This window comes from Octopus bimaculoides, chromosome 14 (genome assembly GCF_046866305.1).
Source record: "Octopus bimaculoides isolate indiv1 chromosome 14, ASM4686630v1, whole genome shotgun sequence".
NCBI lineage: Eukaryota > Metazoa > Mollusca > Cephalopoda > Octopoda > Octopodidae > Octopus > Octopus bimaculoides.
The window spans coordinates 1,112,375-1,136,374 of record NC_142941.1 but is presented as its reverse complement, the minus strand read 5'-3'; the positions used below and the strand labels follow the sequence as shown (position 1 = coordinate 1,136,374).

At 35.8% G+C, this 24,000-nt stretch overlaps 1 protein-coding gene across 1 annotated transcript in view; it reads left to right on the top strand.

The window, feature by feature from the left end:
- The window catches only part of LOC106872614 (protocadherin beta-15), a 53,385-nt gene extending 33,258 nt beyond the window's left edge, over positions 1-20,127 (top strand). The window contains exons 2-4 of the mRNA XM_014919656.3: positions 8,198-10,634; positions 11,852-12,104; positions 19,699-20,127. Of these exons, the coding sequence (XP_014775142.1) occupies positions 8,256-10,634; positions 11,852-12,104; positions 19,699-19,778 (2,712 nt within the window). The 5' untranslated portion in view covers positions 8,198-8,255 and the 3' untranslated portion in view covers positions 19,779-20,127. The remainder of the gene's footprint in view (positions 1-8,197; positions 10,635-11,851; positions 12,105-19,698) is intronic.
- The last annotated feature ends 3,873 nt before the right edge of the window (positions 20,128-24,000 follow it).

The following is a 24,000-nucleotide window of genomic DNA, read 5'->3' as shown; positions in this document are numbered from 1 at the left end:
GTAATTAGTGAATCTCAATCAATCAACTCCATCTAATGAGGCTTTATTGAATTTGTTTTGATAATGTGTGATGTTACGGCTGAAGATGTTGAATTAGTGTGGCCATTAGAAACACACACAGACGTGTGTGTGTGTGTGTGTATTCATACACATGCACACACATACATCTATGTAGTTACATGCATATACATACATAATGGTGAACACACACATATATCTAGACACTCTTACACGTGCTTACACACATACACACACTAGCATAGGAGGTGGAGTGGGGGCACTGGCATGGCTCTAGGGACAGGCATGTCTGTGTAGTTAAGCAATTTGCTTTGCAACCACGTGGTTCTGGGTTCAATCTTGCTGTCTGGTACTTTGGAAAGTGTTATCCATGGTCCTGGGACCACCAATTGCTTGTGAGTTAATTTGACAGACAGAAACTACAAGGAAGCCTGTTAAATACATATGAATGAGATATAAGGATAAACACAGGTTTATATAATAAGGTCTTATGCACGTTTTACCAATATGGTTGTTTAGGGCCCAAATGCTCAACCCCAATGGGTCGTCAGGAAACATTTTATGCATGACAACCAGTGTTGACCTGTTTAAGTCCCTGTAACTTAGTATTTTGGGAAAAGAAAAGAAAAAGGCCAGCAGACTAAATACCAGACTGGAAAATAAGTTCTGCTACTGAGTTGTTCAGTTAAAATCCCTTGAAGGTGGTGCCCCAGCAAGGCCACAGTCCAGTCACTGAAATATAGAAGATATATAAGTGATTTAGATATATAGGTTAAGTAAGAGTGGGGTAAAAAAAAAAACCCAAAAAAACTTGTGGAATGTTGTTCAAAGCTCATCGACAGTTATTGGCTATCTGATGTCATAATACAGTGGTGGCAATGCTCCTGCTACTGGGTCTACATCGTGAATTCCATAGTATCCATAGAGTTACTATGACAATGAAACATCACTCTCGGTCTACATTATCAAACTGAGTGAAACAGCATGAGGATCTGCCTTCTCCGGTCCTTCCTGCAACCATCCAAGTGCAACATCAACCCTGTCAACCTCCCCCAGTTTCACTCTTCCCCCCCCCCCCCCATACCATCCTAAAGGCCATCACTTTTAATTCCGCCCCCTCACCCTTCACCCAAACATTTTAAAAGAAAACAAACAAAAAGAGGATAAATTGGATTGTGTAATGCTAACTACACAGTGTCTGAATAAAAGAAGTGATTGTCACGGATGGAACACTTTTGATCACACGATTTTGTTGGTTTTAGTTTGTTTTGATCTGACGCAAAATCGCCGACCGAATCAGCCGCGGGAAAGGGAAATGGCGTTACAATGCAAGGGAGACAACTCAGTGACTGACTTACAAGACCACGCAGTGTTTGTGGATTGCGTGTGTGCAACGATTGGGAGACTGAACGTTTAAAATACATACATGCACACTTAACCGCATACACACACACACGCACACACACACACGCACACACACACACACACACGCATACACACAAACATGCATACCTACATATATACACACATACATGCATACATACATACATACATACATACATACATACCATCAAACCTCCACGTTGTGATAAAAAAAGGATGTTGGCTTTGTTATAGCAGTGTCGAAGATATCAGCCGCATCATCGGCAGTCAAACTCGACTCCAGAAAACTGTTTGACTCTATTGCTCACTCATGGTTGCCAAAGTGTCTCCATTTGGCAAGTACCTGCTACCTTAGTTGCTGCCGCTGAGAGGATCACAAAAGACCTGGGCAACAATTCTTCCTGAGAGCAAAACATTCATTTCCAGGAATTCTTACAAGGAGGTACCAAAATGGTTAAATGCCTGCATCTGCAGCTGCTTGAAATATTCATGTAACCCATAATTTTTTTTTTTTTTTTTGTGGATGGCCAGCAGATTTATGCTAAAAAAATATTAACAATGCCAAAACACTGGCTGGGCTTCATAACAAAATTTTCAGCTGACATAGAAATGGAATTTAGCCAAAAGAAATGTTCATATTTGGCTGTTGACTGACAAAAACCAATTCTCCAGACTCAGAATCTGCACAGTCGTTTGATGTTTCCTGTTCCACATAAAGAATGCTGCAAACGCCTAAGCATTGGTGAAAATATATCATGTGAAAATGCTGTGAATAATGATAGAAGGATCCAAGAACAATTACATCAGACTTAGAAAAACATGGCAGTCAGAATCGTCTTCTTGCAACAAGACATCTCACATTGGTACATAGACAGTACCAATGTTGATTTCAACATTTGGGATACTTGACTGATCTGTAGAGGAAATCCATTCCATAGACATTAAAAGCCACAAGATACAGACATCAGATGGAAGTCTCCATGGAATCTGTGATGTTGACAGGCTGTACTTAAGAAGAGATGAAGGAGTCAGAGGCTGGAGACCAGTGCAGACATCCTTTGTTTTTCTCTCTCTCTCAGGCAGCACCTGCTAAACGACAAGGGATGATCTGGTAACAGAGAAGGGACGATGCTAGGGTTTATTTATTATGACTTGGCAGCAGATTTGGGGTGGATTCTGTGAAGGTCACAGTTGTAGAGTTTACAGAACCCAGCATTCACACAATATATCTTCTATCTCATGGGTTGATAACACAAAGAACCACAGAAGTTTCGATTTTCATCCCTAAAATGTATCCTAGATGTCAATGGAAGTAATTCGAACCAAGGCCTGAAACTAAATCTTGCTGCAGGGTCTTTCATCTGGCAGCTTCCTGATTTCCCTTGGAAAATATTGCCAAGTGAACATTATGAGCAGAGACTAGACAATGATGGAGCCTCGATGATCGCAAAGAAATAACAGCCAAATCACCCTCAAATCACTTTCTCGTCTTGCAGTAACAAATGATATCAGACAATGTAGTCTCTGCTATATATATATATTTATATATATATATATATCATCATCATCATCATCATCATCATCGTTTAACGTCCGCTTTCCATGCTAGCATGGGTTGGACGATTTGACTGAGGACTGGTGAAACCGGATGGCAACACCAGGCTCCAATCCAATTTATATATATTATATATATATATATATATATATATATATATATATATATATATATATATATATATATATAATAACATAAATAATATATAATTATATGCATATATCCATACATATATGTACATACCTACATATATATGTATACATACTTGCATATATATTAATACAGGACATCACAAGAAACGTTAAACACAATGAGAAACGAAAACATAAAAACGAAGACAGAAAACGAACTTTTTTTCAAACAACGAAAAAAACAGAGAAACGAGACATGCAGCATAAAGAATATTTCCCTTCTTCAGTTATATACATATATATATATATATATAAGAGGGGATGGTCACGATTGGAAGGTCATTGATCAGAGCTGACTCGGGACAATAACTAAGAGTCGTCTCGAGAACGCCACAATTTTTGACGGCAGAGACAGGTCGAAGGGAGACAACTCTGTAGTCCTTCACATCTTTTCTTAAAAACTAGTTTTCGTCCGATGGAAGCAGTTTTTAACCAATGTGTCTATCATCTTTTTGTGGGGATATTTAGTTGGAACCTTTTTATTTAAGAACCGACTGTCATGTAGAAAGTCATGAATGTTGCAACTTCACATTTTTCTTTATTAATTTTCGTTAATTTTCTGTTTATGAATAGCTCATTATTCTATTTAACACCACCAATACCATTACCACCTTATGTAACAGGAACAAGACAACACACCTCCACCACTACCAGCACCACCACCACCACCACCACCACCACCATCTATTAATGTTCATCTTCCATCCTCTCATGGTTCAAACTGTTTAATAGGATCTGTCTGATGAAAAGACTGGATTGTGCACCAATGTCTGCATTGACGTGGTTTTCACGGCTGGGTTCCCTTCCTGATGCCTACCACTTTACAGAGTGGACTAGGTGCATTCTTAATGGCACTGGCACTAATGATCCCCTTTAACTGAAGGCGCCTGCAACGGAGAGGTAGCTTTCTACTCGGACATAAGAAGTTAAAAGACAAGAGAAATGGCTAGAGCAGAACAACTCTCTTGTTGTGGATTGAACAAAACAAGTTTCTGTGCACGTGACATTGTTCGTGTGTGCATTTGCAGCATCTTAACTCTCTTCCACTTTTTTCATCAGTTTTTTTTTAACTAATAAAAGAGCAGTAGCTCTCAGCCATAAGCAGAACTCAAACCTTTTCTGCCTCTCTTTCCATACTGAATCCAACCAGAGCAAGCATTCATTGAAATCAATCCTTACCTTCTTTTGCAAGACACATTTCTGTTGAATGAGGCATCAATTTGCCATATATTAATTCCACCAAGTTACTCAGCATGGCTGTTGGTTTCTGCTCTTCTACTTCAACAACATATTTTATTCACCCAACTTATGTTTAAACCAAAAAATCCTGTTCATTTTTGTTTTCAATCCTAGGCATTACAAACATTCTTCCATTTATGTATCCACTGCAAATGTCCGATTTTACACTGTATAAATTTACTGTATAAATTTACACACACAAGATGTGAAGACCAAGTGTTATTTTACACTCTGTAAATCTATACACAGTTTGTGTGTAAATTATTGTCTAAATCTACTCACAAGATCTGTGTAAAACCCCTGTGTATATCTACACACTACTTATGTACACCAAGTGTTATTGTACCCTGTGTAAATCTACACACAGGATGTGTGTTCCAAGTGTTATTATTTTTGTTTTAGAAATCAACTGCTTTAAAAATGAAAGTTATCTTTCCCACAATGCATTGCGACTCCGTTGTTTCAAACGCTTCGTTCTTTTGCGTGGCTTTACTATTGTTTGTGGTTGGTACTTTTTTTACTTTTTTCCTGTCACTTATTTGTTGTTGCTGTTGTTGTTGACTTCAAAAGATTTACTGAATATTTGCTAATACAGACACGTGCTCAAATATGTACACACACAAACACACACATACACACACACACACAGAGAGTTATACAAGGTCACATACACATTTCACATACAGACTGATGCACCACCCAAATGTATGCCATGACTTCTGTTTGCACACACATATACATGCTAATATACACACTTACACACACAGATGCATCACACATACACACACACACACACACACATGTAAAAACATACAGATATGTACAGATACACACATGCACACACATATGCATAGCCACAGAGGTATGTATGGTCAAACACACACACACACACACACACACACACACATATATGTCAAGGCATATGCACACATATGCATAAACATGCACTGATATGTAAACATACACACACACACAATTAGTCAGTGTGACTCTATGTATACATATATAAATGCACAAACATACACAGATACACACACACACACACACACACACACACACACACATACATATATGTACAGACACTGGCATCCACATATGTACAAACTCATGTATATATACATACACACAGATATGTTCAGAGACACACTTATACAAACAGATCTATGTTATCAATATTTACACACACATATACCCATGAAGACTGACCATCTAACACACACACACACACACACACACACACACACACACACACACACACACAAAGCACAAATGTACAGGTTCATTGATTTTATAAATATATAGAAACAAATATTGGGAGATCATTGCACATATACGCACATACACATCCACACCCACTCACATACACACACACATACACACAAACACACTTACCTTTAGATAATATGCACACACACACACACATATTATCCGTTGTTAAATAATCTATGCTATTCACACAAAACTTCAATGTACACCAAACAAAATGTCAACAATATTGAATGTTATAAGAGAAAGAATTTAATATATTAAAATCTCACTTTTTATTCCATTCCAATTGACATTCTCTAACTTGTTTGATCTGATGTTTTCACAGAAAATTCATTTACACACACACACACACACACACACTAGTACATACATACATATATATATATATATGTATGTGTGTGTATATATATATATATATATATATATATTTATATATATATATATATATATATATATATATATATATATATATATATATATATATATATATATATATATATATATATATATATATATATATATATATATATATATATATATATATAGTAAAGTAACATTCAGGTAGAATCTTATGCAAAAGACTGTGCAAAGCTCATCCACAGTTACTGGCTACCTGATGTCATCATACAGTAGAAATGCTCCTGCTACTTGAAGCACATCAGGGAATTCCATAATGTTTAGAGAGAGAGAGAGAGAGAGACCAGCCATCTAAATTAACAGTTGTGTAGTTGATAAAGGGATTAAGGATACAAAGACCAGGAAGACGGCGGGACAATCAAGATTAGTTACCAGAATGCTGAAAATATCTGGCAGGGTGGGCCATGCTTTAGATACTTGCCCAAAGGAGTCACAGCCAATGGTTGATGTAACAACTGCAAGAGCAAAAGAAATTCTTTACAGAGAAGGAAGTACAGAGGCATCAAATTGATGGACCAGGTTATGAAAGCTATCAAAAGATTGATAACATTATTTATTGATTAGGAATAGAATTATTTGGGTTTGTACAATGAATGTGTGTGTGTGTGTGTGTGTGTGTACAGATACAAACAAATAATATACATCGAATAACACTGTGAAGATAATGAAAAAGTTTGATGGAGCTTCAGCTATGATAGGTTGGTATTAAGATGAAGCTTCCATTTTCTGGCCTCTATTAAACTTTTGTTAAACTGAATAAATGCACTTAATTTTAACCATTAACAACCCCAGAACGTTCTACTACTTTGCTTTACCTAATAATTAAGTTAGGTTTAGCTACAGCTTCTATTGCATTCATTATATATCTGAAGAACTACTTGAGAAATTTGTCAATATCTTCAGCACGATTGATAGTTGTTAGTGTAAACATCTGAAGAGCAAATCCAGTTTATGCACCAAGTAACAAAGTGATTAGGAATCTAAGCTCAAATAGGTTCCACTAAATACACCAGCAGGCAATCACTCTTAAATTTATTCCATATTTTCCACAGAGGTGAATTAGCCAAATCATTAGAGCCCTGCACAAAAATGTAAGCAGCACTATTTACTTACGGTTCTTTATGTTATGAGTTCAAATCCCACTGATGTTGACTTTAGCTTCTTTCCTTGCAGAGTTGATAAAATAAAGTATCAGCCAAATAATGGTTTCAACTTTTATCACAAGGCCAGCAATTTCAGGAGATAGAGTAAGTCAATTATACTGTCCCCAGTATGCAACTGGTACTTATCTCATCGACTCCAAAAGAATAAAAGGCAAAGTCGACCACGGTGGAATTTGAACTCAGAACGTAAAGACAGTCGAAAGACTTTGCAGCATTTTGTCCGGGGTACCAGCTGACCCCATTAGAACTGGAACAAACAGTGCAAGGCGTTAATGCTTTACAAATTCTGGAAGGTTGTTATATGCTAATCAGTATAACTGCATGAGTAAAAATGTGTATAAGTATGCTATATAAATATGTGTGTATGCATAGCTATATATATATATATATATATATGTGTGTATGTCTTTCGCTGATGTATATCAAGGTAAAGATGTAAATATTACCAACAAAGACAATAAAATGGGTCTTTGATATGAAACATAATTAAAATAAAAAGAAAGGAAAAAAAAAAAATCATTTGTCCCCATTTGTCCATCTTCCTGCCCACAACACCGGAAATACATGTCAAATACATTATTTCTATCAAACCCTTTTGCTGGTGTAGTTTGGCCTCTGTTAGCCCTGACTCATTATATCTAAGGTCAAAGACATTCTAACTGTGACCATCCCATCAGTTTCTTCTGTGTCTGTATTATAATTATCTAATGTTTCATTTCATTTTTAAGGTGGTAGGGTCTGTTTCGAAGGGGACTCAGTGGCTATTTCTAGTGACCCTTTAGTCTTAATTCTGACATTTGGAAAATAATGATAAAACAGACAAAAATACCACCATAATTCCATTCCATGCAACAGACATATAATATGAGGAATATTTTTTGTTTAGTAAATAACTGTAAAGAATTGATGCCATATTCCATTCCTGGATCATGTCAATAAAGTAATGTTTTGTTCTCTTTCAGAAAGGTTTCCTAGATTCCAAGAGTGCATGGCTTCAATAAAAGAACTTTGCCAAGAACTATGTTGGTTTCTATATATATACTGATATCATATATATACTGTTTATTCCATGTATGCCTGTGTGTGGATATTATTTATTACGTGGAAGAAGAGAAACATTCAGGAAGTTTCATTGGAGATATTGCAACAGATTCGCACATGTTCGATGAAATGACATCAGAAAATACAGATCTAAGTTTTAGTGAACTGAAGCGGAAAATATCAATGAAGAGTCAATTATTTAATGTGACCAAGAATGGTAAACTGTACACAGCCCAGGTTCTGGATGCTGAATCCCTTTGTACGGACTATACAGAATGTTTTAGAATTATTAAAGTTGCCATCCGCAAAGCCAAAACCTTTATGAAGATCCTCAAAGTGAAAGTGATTATAGAGGATATCAATGACAATCGACCAGAGTTTCCTGATAAAGAGATCTCACTTCAATTTTCTGAAGGTGATGCTGTAGGAATGACAAAATCTATTCCGAATGCCATCGACAAAGATGTCAGCCTCCTCAATTCTCAAATTACTTACAAATTAAGAAATGAGATTAGGAATGAAAATATATTTTCTCTGTTTGTGTCTCGAAGAGCTGATGGAATCTCTACTCTTGGAATAGTCTTAGAGAAAAGACTTGACCGAGAAGCAAAAGATAATTATAGAATTCAAATTGTTGCAACTGACAAAGGCTCCAAACCAAAGCAAAGTATTTTGAATGTTAGAATTTCTGTAAAAGATGAAAATGACAACAGACCAATTTTTTCCCCAAACATATACAATATTACAATAAAACACACTCACAAATTAAAAACACCTGTGATTATTTTGTCTGCTGTTGATTTGGACATAAATAATAATGCTAGAGTTACTTATCACTTCAGTCCCAAAACATCAGACATTGCCAAAAACTACTTTTTATTAAATTCAAGAACTGGAGAGGTTGTTTTAATACAGAGTCCAAAATTAAATGATAAATTGCCTTATAAATTATATATTGAAGCCAAAGATGGAGGTAGTCCTCCACTTACTTCTATAGCTACAGTTCTAGTGAATGTTATCAATCAACACAATAATCCTCCATCTATTGATATTGATTATGTTTCTGCAATCAATGACAACACAGCTACCATTTCTGAAGACATCAAAGTCGGTAGTTTCATTGCTTATGTGATGGTCACTGACAACGATGTGGGACAAAATGGAGAGGTCAGCTGTGATATCAAAGACAATAAATTTAAACTACAATCCATGGGGCCAAAAGAATTTAAAGTTGTTATGAAAAGTCAAGTTGACAGGGAAATCCGAGACAACTTCAATGTAACCATCATTTGTCACGATAAAGGTTTTCCCTCCCTTAAAGCAGAAAAAACCTTCTCTATCCATGTTACGGACATCAACGATGTACGACCACAGTTTACCAAAGAAACTTTCCAGTTTCTCACATATGAAAACGAGGAGGGAAATTTCCCAATCGGTTTCGTCAATGCTACAGACCCGGATCTAGGCCCAGGTGGTCTCTTAACTTACACACTTATTCCTAACAACAATAATTTTAACTTACCGTTCCACATCACTGACTATGGTTTTATTTCAACATCTGAAACGTTAGACAGAGAACAACAAAATATTTACAAATTTCAAGTTTTGGTTAAAGATAATGGGAAAATTGCTTTAAATAACACAGCCAATGTTGTTGTGGAAGTTTTAGATGAAAATGACAATGCTCCATATTTTACATTTCCTAGTGTCGACCCATTTAATCTTGATGTCCACTACCATCCCCAGAGTAAGAGTGACATCACTGTACTAAGGGCCTCTGACAGAGACAGCGGCAATAATGCCTTTCTTAAGTATGAAATACTAAGTGGCAATAATAAACTCTTGTTTACAGTCAATCACTACACAGGGTTGTTAGCTTTCTCACGGCCAGTTTACCAGAATGATGTAGGAACTTATAATTTAGTGTTTGCTATCAAAGACAGTGGCAGTCCGGTTTTGTCTGCTACCACAACTATCTCGCTAACTCTGACTGTTAGTAACAGCACATCAACTATGTTTGTATCGGTCCCTTTACAATCAGATAACATGATAAATCTTACCTGGGTTATAATTATAGTCGTGGCAGCTGTGGTGGTGTCTGTAGCGGTTGTCATTGCAATTACTTTGTGCATAATAAGGTTTAATAATAATAGAAATGTATTAATGAGACAAGGGGAGGCACAGCCCTACCAATCAAGGACAGAAATGAGACAATTAATTTACCAAACAAATAGCAATCCTATTCTTATGGCGAGGAACACACAACAACTTCTAAACAGAAATTCACTATCTCTTGAATCAACAAACCAGTTTTATCCAGAAATTAAATCCCTCACAGACTGGAAGAATTCAGCTTTGGTAAGATAACTTCTTCATATTTAATCAACTAAAATTAATTTCTGGCTAATTTCAATTCATAATTACAAAAGTCAATTCTACTTCATTTTTCTCTTTCATCTTCCTTTTCACTTCTCTCTCTCTCTCCCTCTCTCTCTCTCTCTGTCTCCATTTCCCTCTCTTCTCTCTCCTCCTCAATCTTCTTCTCTGTCTCTTCTCTCTTTCTTTTTCCCTCTCTATCTCTTACACTCTCTCCTTCCTTTTACTCTTTACCCTCCTTTCTCTTATTCTTCCCTCTGTCTTCCCTCTTCTTTCTTCTCTCTCTTTCTCTCTCTTTCTCTGTGTGCTTCAATACATGTGTATGTACATGGGTATGTACATGGGTATGTATAGATGCCTAGTTAATTATTATTGTGTGTGCATGAGTGTGTGTGTGTGTGTATGCATGGATATTGATGTTCCTCAATGTCTGTGTTTATCAATGCGTATGTCTGTGTGAGTGGAAGAATGATTGCAAATGAGAGGTGGTTGTAGGAGGAGAATGGCTGGATTAATAAACATAAACAACAAACCCCCACACACACACATAGTCCAATCCAATGATAGAAACTTCCAATGGTCAAGCAACTGGATTGGCTTGTATAAAACTACTGCACTTTACATTGAGTGCACCTTCTCCAGATTGTTTCATAAAAACACATGTAGCATTCACTTGTTTTACATCTGTTTTTCTATGCCAGCATGGGTTAGACAAATGTATCAATGTGGCTTTGTTTTACAGTCAAATGTCATCCATATTGTTAGCCCCCCACCTTATTTGTTTTTCAAGTATGGTGTTGGTGCCACATAAAAAAGCACTGATGTTGGTGCTATGTAAAAGGCACTGGGGTCAGAGTCCATAAAAAGCACCCATATATATATATATATATATATATATATAGTTTATTGAGCCTGTATTTTCTATATTTTTATCTTGTGATACAAGTTTCATTCTCCAGTGATCTTTAGGTGAGAACATCATCACCTGATGATTGCAGTAACATGAAACAAGAGTCACAAAAAAAGTTTGGTTTCAATACACCATATATTCCAACACATATTGATCACCTCTCTCTCACTCTTTAACACTCCAGCACTCATATACACACACACACAGATATACGTATATATTTATGCACAAACAGACACACATATATATATGTATATAATATACACACACTTATTATCATCTACTTCAGTTATACAACCGGCCGATAACTGTGACATCATATGGTGAACCAACAGAACAGAATGCAATGACTGTTGCCAGTTATCTCAGTGACACATTATCAACACGAGGAGGCGGCGGAGGAGGAGGTGGAGGAGGAGGGGAATGTGAACTGACATGGAAGGAGAGTCAGTATGAATCAACACGAGGAGGAGGAGGCGGTGGAGTAGGAGGAGGAGAGAATGAACTGGCATGGAAGGAGAGTCAGTATGAAGAGATTCCAGGTTGGTTAAATTTTTTTATTTCATTATTCCTTGTTTAATCTATATATATAAAACAAAGGATTCTGTGTGTGTATGTGCGTGTCTGTGTGTGTCTGTGTGTGTAATACGTATGCATTTCTACAGTTTTCAACCAATTTTCACCAAACTTTACACGCACATTACTTATGTGCCAAGGATGGTCATGTACTATAATGTCTTGCCCTGAGCTCCTGCATAAAGCAAGAAACCGGTGGGAAATCGTGTTTCACACAGGCTTTTCTCTAAAAACAGTAGTTTTCAACCGATTCTCTCCCTTATATATATATATATATATATATATATATATATATATATATATATATATATATATATATATATATATACATACATATTCTAAATAGTCTTGATACCTGCTGACTGCCAGTTTATGTCTTTATACCATTATACATACATACATACATACATACATACATACATACATACATACATATATATATATATATATATATATATATATATATATATATATATATATATATATATATATACATATATGTGTGTGAGTGTGTATATATATATACATATACATTTATATTATATATATAATGGGTGTGTGTGTGTATACACATGTATGTATATGTATGTATGTATATGTATATGTCTAGAACCACTGCCTATTCAGCTTCAATGTCCAGAGATACTGGTCAATATTTGCTCCACACAATTTCTCACCTGATCACTATCAAACACTGCAATTTTAACCAACTCCACTGTCCATTATTCACCCTTGACCCATACAGGTCACTGAACTGTTAATACCAGACCATGCCAGATATAAATCATTCTCTTTGATTGTCTGGTTTTCTCATAGTCATTTCACCATTTCTCATATTTTCCTATAGATGTTTCAGGATATATATACGTGTGTGTGTGTATACATGCATTTTCATGTATATTATATACATACACATGCACATACATCTTCATGTATAATTAAATATACACATATGTCTTTATGTATTGTTATATGCACATATATTTTCACACTTAGTTGTTCCCATGTATAATTATATAGACACACACTGTCATGTACAGCTATATACATAAATGTTTTTATGTTTAGTTATAAACACATATATTTTCAAATATACAAATGTGTGTGTATGTGTGTTTGTGCATATGCAGGTATGCTTACATTTTTATGTGTATGTATGTGTGTATTTATATCTGTATTGTTGTATTTATATATTATTTATATATATATATACATACACACACATACATATATATGTATATATGCATCTATCTATCTATCTATATATATATATATATATATACCGGAGTAAGCACATGAAATGTGCAATATATATATATATATATATATATATATATATATATATATTTACATATGCACATTTTCATGTATAGTTAAAGACTTATTCTCAAATGTAGTTTTGCACACACATGCACACATGCACACACACACACACACACACACACACACACACACACACACACACACACACACACACACACACACACATTCACAAATATATTCTGTGGAGCAAAATCTTCTTCCTTCTAGTATATCAGTAAGAAAAAATTTATTAAGCAGTAAGTCATTTAAAATTCCTTTGTCAAATTTGCCAAACTGTCTGCGAAACTTCATTTTTCTTATTGACAGCATTGATATCTTATAATAGAATACTCAGTTTTTTTTTTTCTCTTAGTAAACAAACATAACTCCACATCCTGTTTGTATGGGAATGCATGTTCAATGATGCTTTTTGCCCATTAAATTCCAGGTGCATTTGGACAAGGTTTGTCATAATATCTGTGAGAAATTTTAAAAGTATGAATGCACCGAGAATACCTTGTTTTGCAAGGATTTTAACTTCTGGGGGTGATTTTATCAGTAAAGGAGGCTTTTGCATGATAAACTGCAGATATTGAAAGATATCAAACATTTTGTTAGAAGCTAGTAGGAATATTACAGTTGTGTAATGGCAAAAAATTCAACTAGTTAGAGATGTCTTATTTCCCCCATATATTTTTACAGAAATGTTGAGAATTCGCTAGTATTTATGATATTTATAGATGGTGGGGAAGTGTCTACATACTGAATATAGAAAATCTTTTGGGATGTTAAAGTGTAATTTTAAGCAATAAGTTGAATAATACTATTTCTCATAATGTTGGGCTGTAACTTCAAGGTTTATAATACAATTAAATCTTCTTTATTCAAAAAGACAACTACTTGTCTTTCATATACCTTTTTGGCCTTGCCTGCAGTCCGAGAAGACTCCACACTACTGTCTCATCACTCTCTACCAACTAAAACAAATCTTTCCAGATACAACTCTATGGTTTCACAAGAAATATGAATATCAAGGTTATATATATATATGTGTGTAGACCCAGGAAGACCTGGGATGAGGTGGTGAAGCATGACCTTTGAACATTGGGCCTTTCTGAGGCAATGGCAAGTGACCGAGACCTTGGAGGTATGCTGTGCTTGAGAAGACTTGGCAAGCCAAGTGAGACCATAACCATGGCTTATGCCAGTGCTGCATAACCAGCCCATTTAAGAGTAACCTACAAACATTGGGCAATGATCTCCACTTGCGAAGACCTATTCAGGCAAGTGAAATCGTTGTCGTGGCTGATGGCAATACCACCTGACTGGCACCCATGCCAGTGGAACGTTAAAAGCACCATTCGAGCATGACCATTGCCAGTACCACTTGACTGGCTCCTGTGCGGGTGGCACATAAAAAGCACCATTTGAGTGTGGTCGATGCCTATACCACCTGACTGGCCCTCATGTCTGTGGCACATTAAAGCACTCACTACACTCTCAGAGTGGTTGGTGTTAGGAAGGGCATCCAGCTGTAGAAACTTTTCCAAATCAGATTGGAGACTGGTGCAGCCTTCTGGTGGTGGTGGTGGTGGTGGTGGTGGTGGTGGTGGTGGTGGTGGTGGTGGTGGTGGTGGTGGTGGTGGTGGTAGTGGTGAAAGCAGCAATGGTTGGTGATGGTGATGTTGATGATGATATATGTTCACATAAGGTAAACTGAAAAGGTAATTTATTTAAATATGAGGTAGATGACATAAAACTGTCTTCTAAGAGATGGTTTTTGCCTCACCAAGGAATATTGCCAAGGAAGAGAAGCCAGGTGTGTGCCGAGATAAGAGAACCATAAAAAGAATATGAGTGGTGTTATGAACCAAATAGACAACAAGATATATTGTTAGTCTGCCAGCTGCTAATATTTTGATGGATGTCTCACCTTACTGCCAGCCATTCTTATTTCTCATTATTTCATCTAACACTTTCCATGCTTTCACTTCCATATCAAGTTTTCTTCTTTCCTTATTTTCCTCTTCTTCATACACTGCTATGGCTCTAATCTCATTTTAATGCCCCACAACATGTCACTGGTTGCCAGTCCCCAAAAATGACTCCATATTTATTATTTCTAATAATTCTATTGACTTTTATCTACATAACAAAGTCATCACATTCCTCCTCCTCCTCCTCCTCCATCATTTAATAGACATTAAATGATGATGATGATGATGATGATGATGATGATGATGATGATGGTGATGATGATTTAAAAAACAAAATACTTGTAAATGCTACAATTGAACTGAAGTCATATTTGAGATAGATCAAAACTGTTTTATTAGATAAATAGAATGGATTCTAATGAATTCTAGGCCAGTCTACAAACATGGAAGGAAGAACTGAACTGATAACTTCAAATTATCTTTATTGTGATGATTCTATAACAACCAAAGTGATTAAAGTTCCTTGCAGTTGGCTGGTCTCATTCCAACTTCTCTTAGGACCATTCAACTCTTCCCATTACCCGTATCGTCCCCCCACCCACCTATTACCTTCCTCCTGCAGACCCTTAACAAATCACTTTTTCCAGTCTTTCCTTCCCCTAGAATTTTCTTTCTGTCCATATATTTCAGGTAGGCATCTCTTTGCTGTTCAAGAGAAACATCGAAATGACATTTTACTAAACATATTTGTAGCATTTTGTCTTAAATTTTCTAATGCTCTCATTGTTCTTCTCTGGATTGATGTAGTGGCTTTCATTCTGTAATAAGACTTTGTAAACTTATGAGACTACCTTTATGCGTAGCTACAATATAATAATAAGTTTACCATTTTCAGAACAACAATGGAAGAAATAAGAGTTCCTAGTTTTGTAAGTCACTACCCAACCTAACTGTTCGTTCTAGCAATTAGCCAAGCCGGAATGGATAGAACAACAAAAACATATAAGAAAAATCATTGAAAGAAATTCTCCAGTTGAGGTAAAAGAGTAATTAGAAAGGAAAAGAAAATGTCTGCTGCTTGAAAAATATAAAAACTAAAAACAGAACTTTTGCAAAGGAAAGTTCCATTGGTCCAAGTTCTGAAGAAATAATGCTTCCATTAGTAGCAAGCCAGTTGTAGTATTGATTTAAATGGCATAATATCGACTTAATTGGTATAATATTGACTTAATTGGCAAGACAAAGTACTTCAGAGTGACAACTGGTGAAACCTTCATGAGCTGACGAAAAAGAAAATCAATTGTGTTTAGTTTGATGGAGAGAGATAACTAAATCACCGCCAATGCAGTCCATTCTCAACGACTGAGACGAACCACAACTTACTTGGAGATTATCAGGCACCTGACGAACAAAAGACTTTATAATAGATTAAAGCTGATCTACTAATGTAAAACCTGAAGCAAGAATATAGCAGAGAATAATATTTGTATGTGGGTGACATTAGGAAGGGCATCTAGCCATAGAAGACCATGCCAAATCAGACTGTATGTATGTATGTATGTATGTATGTATGTATGTATGTGTGTGTGTGTGTGTGTGTATATATATACATATACATATATATATATATATATGTTGCCAGTACCGCCTGACTGGCTCCTGTAGGATTTTCGAGCGAGATCGTTGCCAGTGCCCCTGGACTGGCTTGTGCGGGTGGCACATAAAAGACACCATTTCGAGCGTGGCCGTTTTCGTGCGGGTGACACGTAAAAGCACCCACTACACTCTCTGAGTGGTTGGCGTTAGGAAGGGCATCCAGCTGTAGAAACTCTGCCAAATCAGACTGGAGCCTGGTGTTGCCATCCGGTTTCACCAGTCCTCAGTCAAATCGTCCAACCCATGCTAGCATGGAAAGCGGACGTTAAACGATGATGATGATGATGATGATATATATATATATATACATATATATATATGTGTGTGTGTGTGTGTGTGTGTGTGTGTGTGTTTGTAGTTTGTGGGAGGAGGTGCTGGAGTGATGTGGGCCTGGTCAGCCATCAGAGAACTCACTGGAATTGAACCATGGTAAATTGTGACATGGCCTGTTGTTCACAACAGAACATGTGCAACAAGCGGAAAAGTGTGCCTCTCAGTTGGAGGATTGGAAAGGCCAGTCAAAAGAGTTCATTCTGTGGCACCTGCTCCCCATTTGTCAGCCAGTACAGCTGTGCATTATGCAATAGAATGTACAAATCTTTGGCCGGGTTCAAGAATCATACAAGAGTCTCACATTGCATCAACATTGACTCATCTCAATGATTCTTTCTAGCAATAGCTTTACTCGTATATGAAAAAGCAGCTAGGATAAGAGAAATTGTGTGTATATATATATATATATATATATATATATATATATATATATATATATATATATATATATATATGTATATATATATGTATATATATATATATATATATATATATATATATATATATATTTAACTGCTCATCGATTGATGAAGTATTTACTAATTATAAACTGTGTTGGAAGCCAGTGAACTTGTAACATGATTATGGTAACTATGAATATGATGACGGTTATGATGATGGTGATGATTATAATGATGATGATGATGATCAGAAAGAGGAGGAGGAGGAGATCAACCTCATTATCATAGGGATGCTGAAGGCAATAATACCAATGAGTTAACAAGATATTAAAGTGGAGATTATGTAAAAGAATAGATGATGGATAAAGCTGCTACATCACAGTCGGTGGTTAACTATCTGGTTCTTCAGTTTAAGACACATGGAGCCACACTTTTGACAGTGTGTGTGTGTGTGTGTGTGTGTGTGTGTGTGTGTGTGTGTGTGTGTCTGCATATATATATATCTATGAACATGTCAGTAATATATGCATATGTGCATGCATATTAAATTCACATTTGTCATGGAGTTAGCAACACCAGCCATAAAGTGGTGCGATGCTGACTAAAATCACAGCTGAAATGGTGACTAAGACCGCCGGCGGCGGCGGTGGTGGTGGTGGTGGTGGTGGTCTTGGTGGTGGTGGTGGTGGTGTTGGTATAGGTGGTTACCTCTGTAAGTGTCCAACAAGAAATTAGCCCAAGAAGAAAACGAACAGACCAAACAATAAATTCAAAATGTCGCTTGAAGGAGGAACATTATGGAACAGAGATTAAATTTATTGATCTTCTGTTTGTATTGATCTGGTGTTTGAACTGTAGAAAATAGCAATGGTGTGGAGGGCAAAGGTGGGGGAAGGAAAATCAATGTTAGTGAAACAATCTGGGGCAGGAATTCAGTTCTGTACATAAAATACTAAGATGTATTACCATTTCAATGGTTTCAGTGGTTTGATGCCAATATTACTGACATAAACAAACAACAAACCATTTGTAATCAACAGTATATACACACACACACACACACACACACACACACACACACACGCACATATATACTACATACATACATACAGAAGATCAGTGAAAAAGAGAACACCTATGCTGAACTATTGAGAAATAAACTCTAAACTTCACCCCCCAAATCCCCAAACAACCTTCATTCCATACTGCTCCACCTCTCAAACTCAAGCAAGATTTATGTCTCTCTTCTATACCAACCATTTTCATCTTTAAGTTCATTTTATTTACTTTTAGTGATTATTTCAAAATAAAACACCTATTTGTATTCAAAGTAATTTTTTACAAATTTTATCTTTCAAAATAGCATTATTCCACTTTACCATTCCTCTACACTTCCAGAACTCCATACAGTGATAATCTCTGATAATCCAGAACTCCATACAGAGATAATCTCTGCTATTTTTTCTTTACACCAACTCCTTGTTTGTTTCTTGTTTTATTTTATCTTCTCTGCTTTGTTATTTTTATTTACAATATTATTACTTGCCTTTCTCTTTCCCATGTTCTTACCCACCCAGACTCATTAACAAAACACTTCTACATGTCCCCTGGCAGACATCAAAGAAATCCAATATTATGCACAGCCATTGATGCTTATATATATATATATGTATATATATACGACAGGCTTCTTTCAGTTTCCGTCTACCAAATCCACTCACAAGGCTTCGGTTGGCCCAAGGCTGTAGAAGAAGACACTTGCCCACGGTACCATGCAGTGGGACTGAACCCGGAACTATGTGGTTGGTAGGCAAGCTACTTACCACACAGCCACTTCTGCGCCTATGAAATAATAATAATAAATTGCATTTTTTAGTTTCCATTCTAATTTGTAACATATTCAAAACTTAAATTTTTTTTTTTCTTTTCAGCCCTGGAAAACATTGAATACAGTTTATCCCCAAAGCTCGACAGAAAACAGTGCCCAGATGTAAACACTAAATTCTTATAGAGAAACTGCAGCAACAGATCCAGAAATTGGAAGAATCTCATGCATGTTACTCCTACCTGATTGATCAACCAGTTCCACAGCAAACCATCAGTCCGACAAATATTTGAACTCTTTACCTTCTGATATACACTGTCTCCTTTTGTGAAGTGACTTCCTCCAATAAATTAATTCCAGTAAATTTCTTCTCCATTGCCCCAACACTACCATCACCCCTGATGCAAACTAGTTCCTCTCCAACTTGTGTTAAAGTTACTTTCAAATACATTTTTCTTCAATCACACACATTGTTTGCAGGCTTAAGGCAGAAAGTCCTTCCATTTCACACAAAGAATTAAACAAAATATATTTCTTTAAGTGTTTTACTTCTATTTTACCATTTTCTGCTCAATTATTGCCCATCATATTGAAGTGCCTCCGGTAATTCTCTACACAAATAGCTTTATTAAAAACATAAAGAAATAACACAAAATTAAGGGGAAATAATCGTGTTTGAAGTAAAATGAGTCTAGAATATTGGCAAAATATATATTGTATCTGAAGAAAAGATAAAAGACCGGGTGGCCATGTTGCCTTAGGTGAGAAGGACCAGAATGAGAAGCACAGTTTAATTTGGGGGGAGGCATGACCTTTTGATTACAGTTGAGAAAGGGAGTGGTTATATGGTTTATATCTGATATGGAAGTGGGTATATGTGTGGCTCATAGCTTTTGTGAGATTGATGTAAAGAAAGAGGTGACAAAATAGAATCTATGAATATGATATGAAAGAGTGTTTGGCACTTCTGAAATGTGATAGCTGTTGCCATTTTTAAACCTTTCACCGTTTTTATTGATGGGATCTATATGAGCTATGGGCTGATCCGTGTCTTTGTAGAGTCACAGTAAAAATAAAGAGAAAGGTTAACACTATCTTCCATGCTTGTCTTTTAATACGAAGGTTAAACTATTGGCATGGAACATTGAACAATCTTTATCAGAAATAAATGATTATTAGAATCAAAATATCACTTCAGTGGTTTACCATCCATCCACCCTTAATTAACAAGGGTGGATGGAAGAAAACTGTTAAAATTAATTGATAAAATTTTTTTATCAACAAATGACTTTTTAAATATTTTTTGATGCTTTGACTTTCTTTTTTGTTATTTGTTATTTTCATTGCTTTATTTATTATTTTTTTTTTTAATCGTGAAGTCTGATGTAAATTGGGAAGAAATAACAAATAAAGCATGAAACAGCAGCACTACTGTTTTGACAAGTAAAAATTCTGGTAAAGATTGAGTCTGTCAGCATCGAAAGTTGAGTGAAATCGCAAGAGTTAATTTAATGCTCCTCACAATCTCTTCATCTAAATCAACGTTAAAAGAAGCAGTAGATTGTTTATCTTAAACAAGTATTTCAGTTTGCTGTTCAGATATTTTGCTTCTGTTGAGATTTTTGCTTTGATTTTAGCTTATTATTATCATTATCATTATCATTATTATTATTATTATCATTATTATTGTTATTATTCTTATTATTATTGTTATTATTTTATAGCCATTTTCATTTTTGGTCCATAGCTCAGGAAATATTTGAATTAATGGGTTTCCATAAATCAAAATGCCTAAAACATTGTAAAAGCATTTCAGTAAATTATGTGAAAGACAGCAGCAGAGTGGGGGGGGGAGGAGGAGGAGAAATAAGGGGAGGCAACATGTTCTTTGCAATTATATCCATTCCATCAAAAGATTCATCATCCTGAATATATTTTTATGAGTTAGACGAATATATTCTTTGACATGTGAAATTACATATTAATAATGCCAAAAGATTTATGGGAGAAATTGGGGTGAAGTGAGACGGATGGGGGGCAGGGACAATATTGTACAACTTAGAGTTGACATGTTTATAATAAAGTAGAAATATTACAATCTATGTTACTTAACACACTAAATAGACAGAGAGAGAGAGAGAGAGAGAGAAAGCAAAAGAGAGTGAGAGAGAAAAGAATATTGGTAGGTAAATAGATACAGAGAGAAATAGAAAGAAGCTTAGGTAGGTAGGTAAAGTGAATAGGCAGGTAACTAGCTAGGTATGGTGACAGGTGGACAGCCATATGCATGCACACACACACACACACACACACACACACACACACACACACACACACACACAGTCAATAGATGAGGAAAACTAACTACATAAGCAAACCAATGTAAATAGAAAAAGTAAGTATATAAATGTATATTAAGAGAGAGAGAGAAAGAGAGAGAGAGGGGGTGTTTGTGTGTGTACATGTGTATATGTGTGTGTTTGTGAGAAAGAGAGAGAGGCTGTTCCCCAAAAAACAACACTTGACAATTGATAATCATAGTTTAATATCCTAAAATATGCTCACAGACAAAACAGATTCCAATTTTATCTGCAACCAACCCAACAACAGTTAATAACTAATTTACTGTCAGTGATCCACTGTAGACAGAATTTTCTTAAACGATTTGGCTTCAGTTTATTTATTTATTTTATATTGCAATTTGCCAACAACAGCATTATTGGGTGCAAGTTTCTAATAGATCAATCAATGGTTCACTGCTTCTCTGCCTGTCAGAGTGACAAGGGAGTGTCTCTCACTTGGCATAAAACAAATATTTCAAGGGGCTTTATTCAAGAGACAAGAGATTTTCATTTTTGTTGCTAATGTTTAAATTCTTTGCCAATATACATCATTAGAATAACACACACACACACACAATGGAGTTCCACAGTTTCCAGCCAACAAATTCCAATTTCAAGTTATTGGTCAACCTAAAGCTATGAGAGGCAAGCTGCAGGATCGAACACAGCACCATGCAGTTGCAAAGCAGATTCTTACCTGTGTAATATCATTTCAGCACTTTTTCCCCCTTTTTCAATTTTTTTTTCACTTTGCTTCAACATATTTTTAAAGAATATAACTTCAGTAAAATTGGCTTCAAAATTTGTCACAATGCCAGCAATTTCGGGAAGGGGGGTAAGTCTATTACATCAACCCCCAGTGTGCAACTGGTACTTATTTTATCAACCCTGAAAGGATGAAAAACAAAGTCAACTTCAGTACATTTGAACTCAGAATGTAAAAACAGACAAAAAAAAAAAAAAAGAACAGGAATGGTTCAACCAGCTTACCACCTTCACTTTATCAATCATAATAATTATAATAATTGTTTCAAACTAACGATTTTGCCAGCTCGCTACCTTAAATAACTCCTGTAATATCAATAATTATTTATCACTCTTTACCATGGATAACATAATCCTGAGGCTAAACAATAATAACAACAACATCATATGGTCACTCAACCAGCTAGAAATAACAGCAAAACATCCTTCAGATTACTCTCAGCCATTTAAATAAGATAAAATTTGATAAAATAGTTCTCTATATTTTTAAAAAGCCTGGATGGCCAAGGCTGGAATGGCTCTCATTATTTGCCAGATGCAGAGTTAACATAAAAGTGAGGAGTGTACAACATTCAGACCCATCCTACCGTACAGACCCCCATATATAGTTCATCTTCACTGTATGTCAGAACATGCAGTGTGGCTCTTTACTTGAGGGACGTATGGTAGATCCACAGAGATATGGATCTGTGGATTACACACACGTATTCATGCAGCCAGCAAGCTATGTACCTTAGTTCTGTTGAATCAGGGCTGACCTAACTTACACAATAATAAGAATAGGGTTACTATTTATATCCTGTAGTCCCCTTTACACTGCAATCAAATAAGCAGAAAGTGATGGCATATAACACGACTCCTACCAGCTTCACATATTCTACGCTTTATATAAACACACTGAAAAGTCCTTCAGGAAAGCTGACATGGTTGACATCTCCTACTTGAAATGTCTTCTTCATATTATGGCACTAAACAAGAAAACTTTGTCTAACATTCAGAGATCAATTATTATGATTCAGATGATAATTTTCCAGACAATTAACCTAATCTTCTGAGCGTATAATTACAATATTTACACTACGTATAGAACGGTTCAAACTCTGATTGTCATCAGATGACTTATTTCTGGGTTTGTACAGTCAGCCCAGAGATCAAACTAATAGAAATGTAGTGGAAATATTGTAAAATATACATTCTAAATATGAAGCTGTCATCCGGAAAAAATAACAACAATAATAATAATAAAAACCTTGTTTTTACACCAAGCAACCTAACTCCAATTAAGTGGAGAAGGTTGTTTG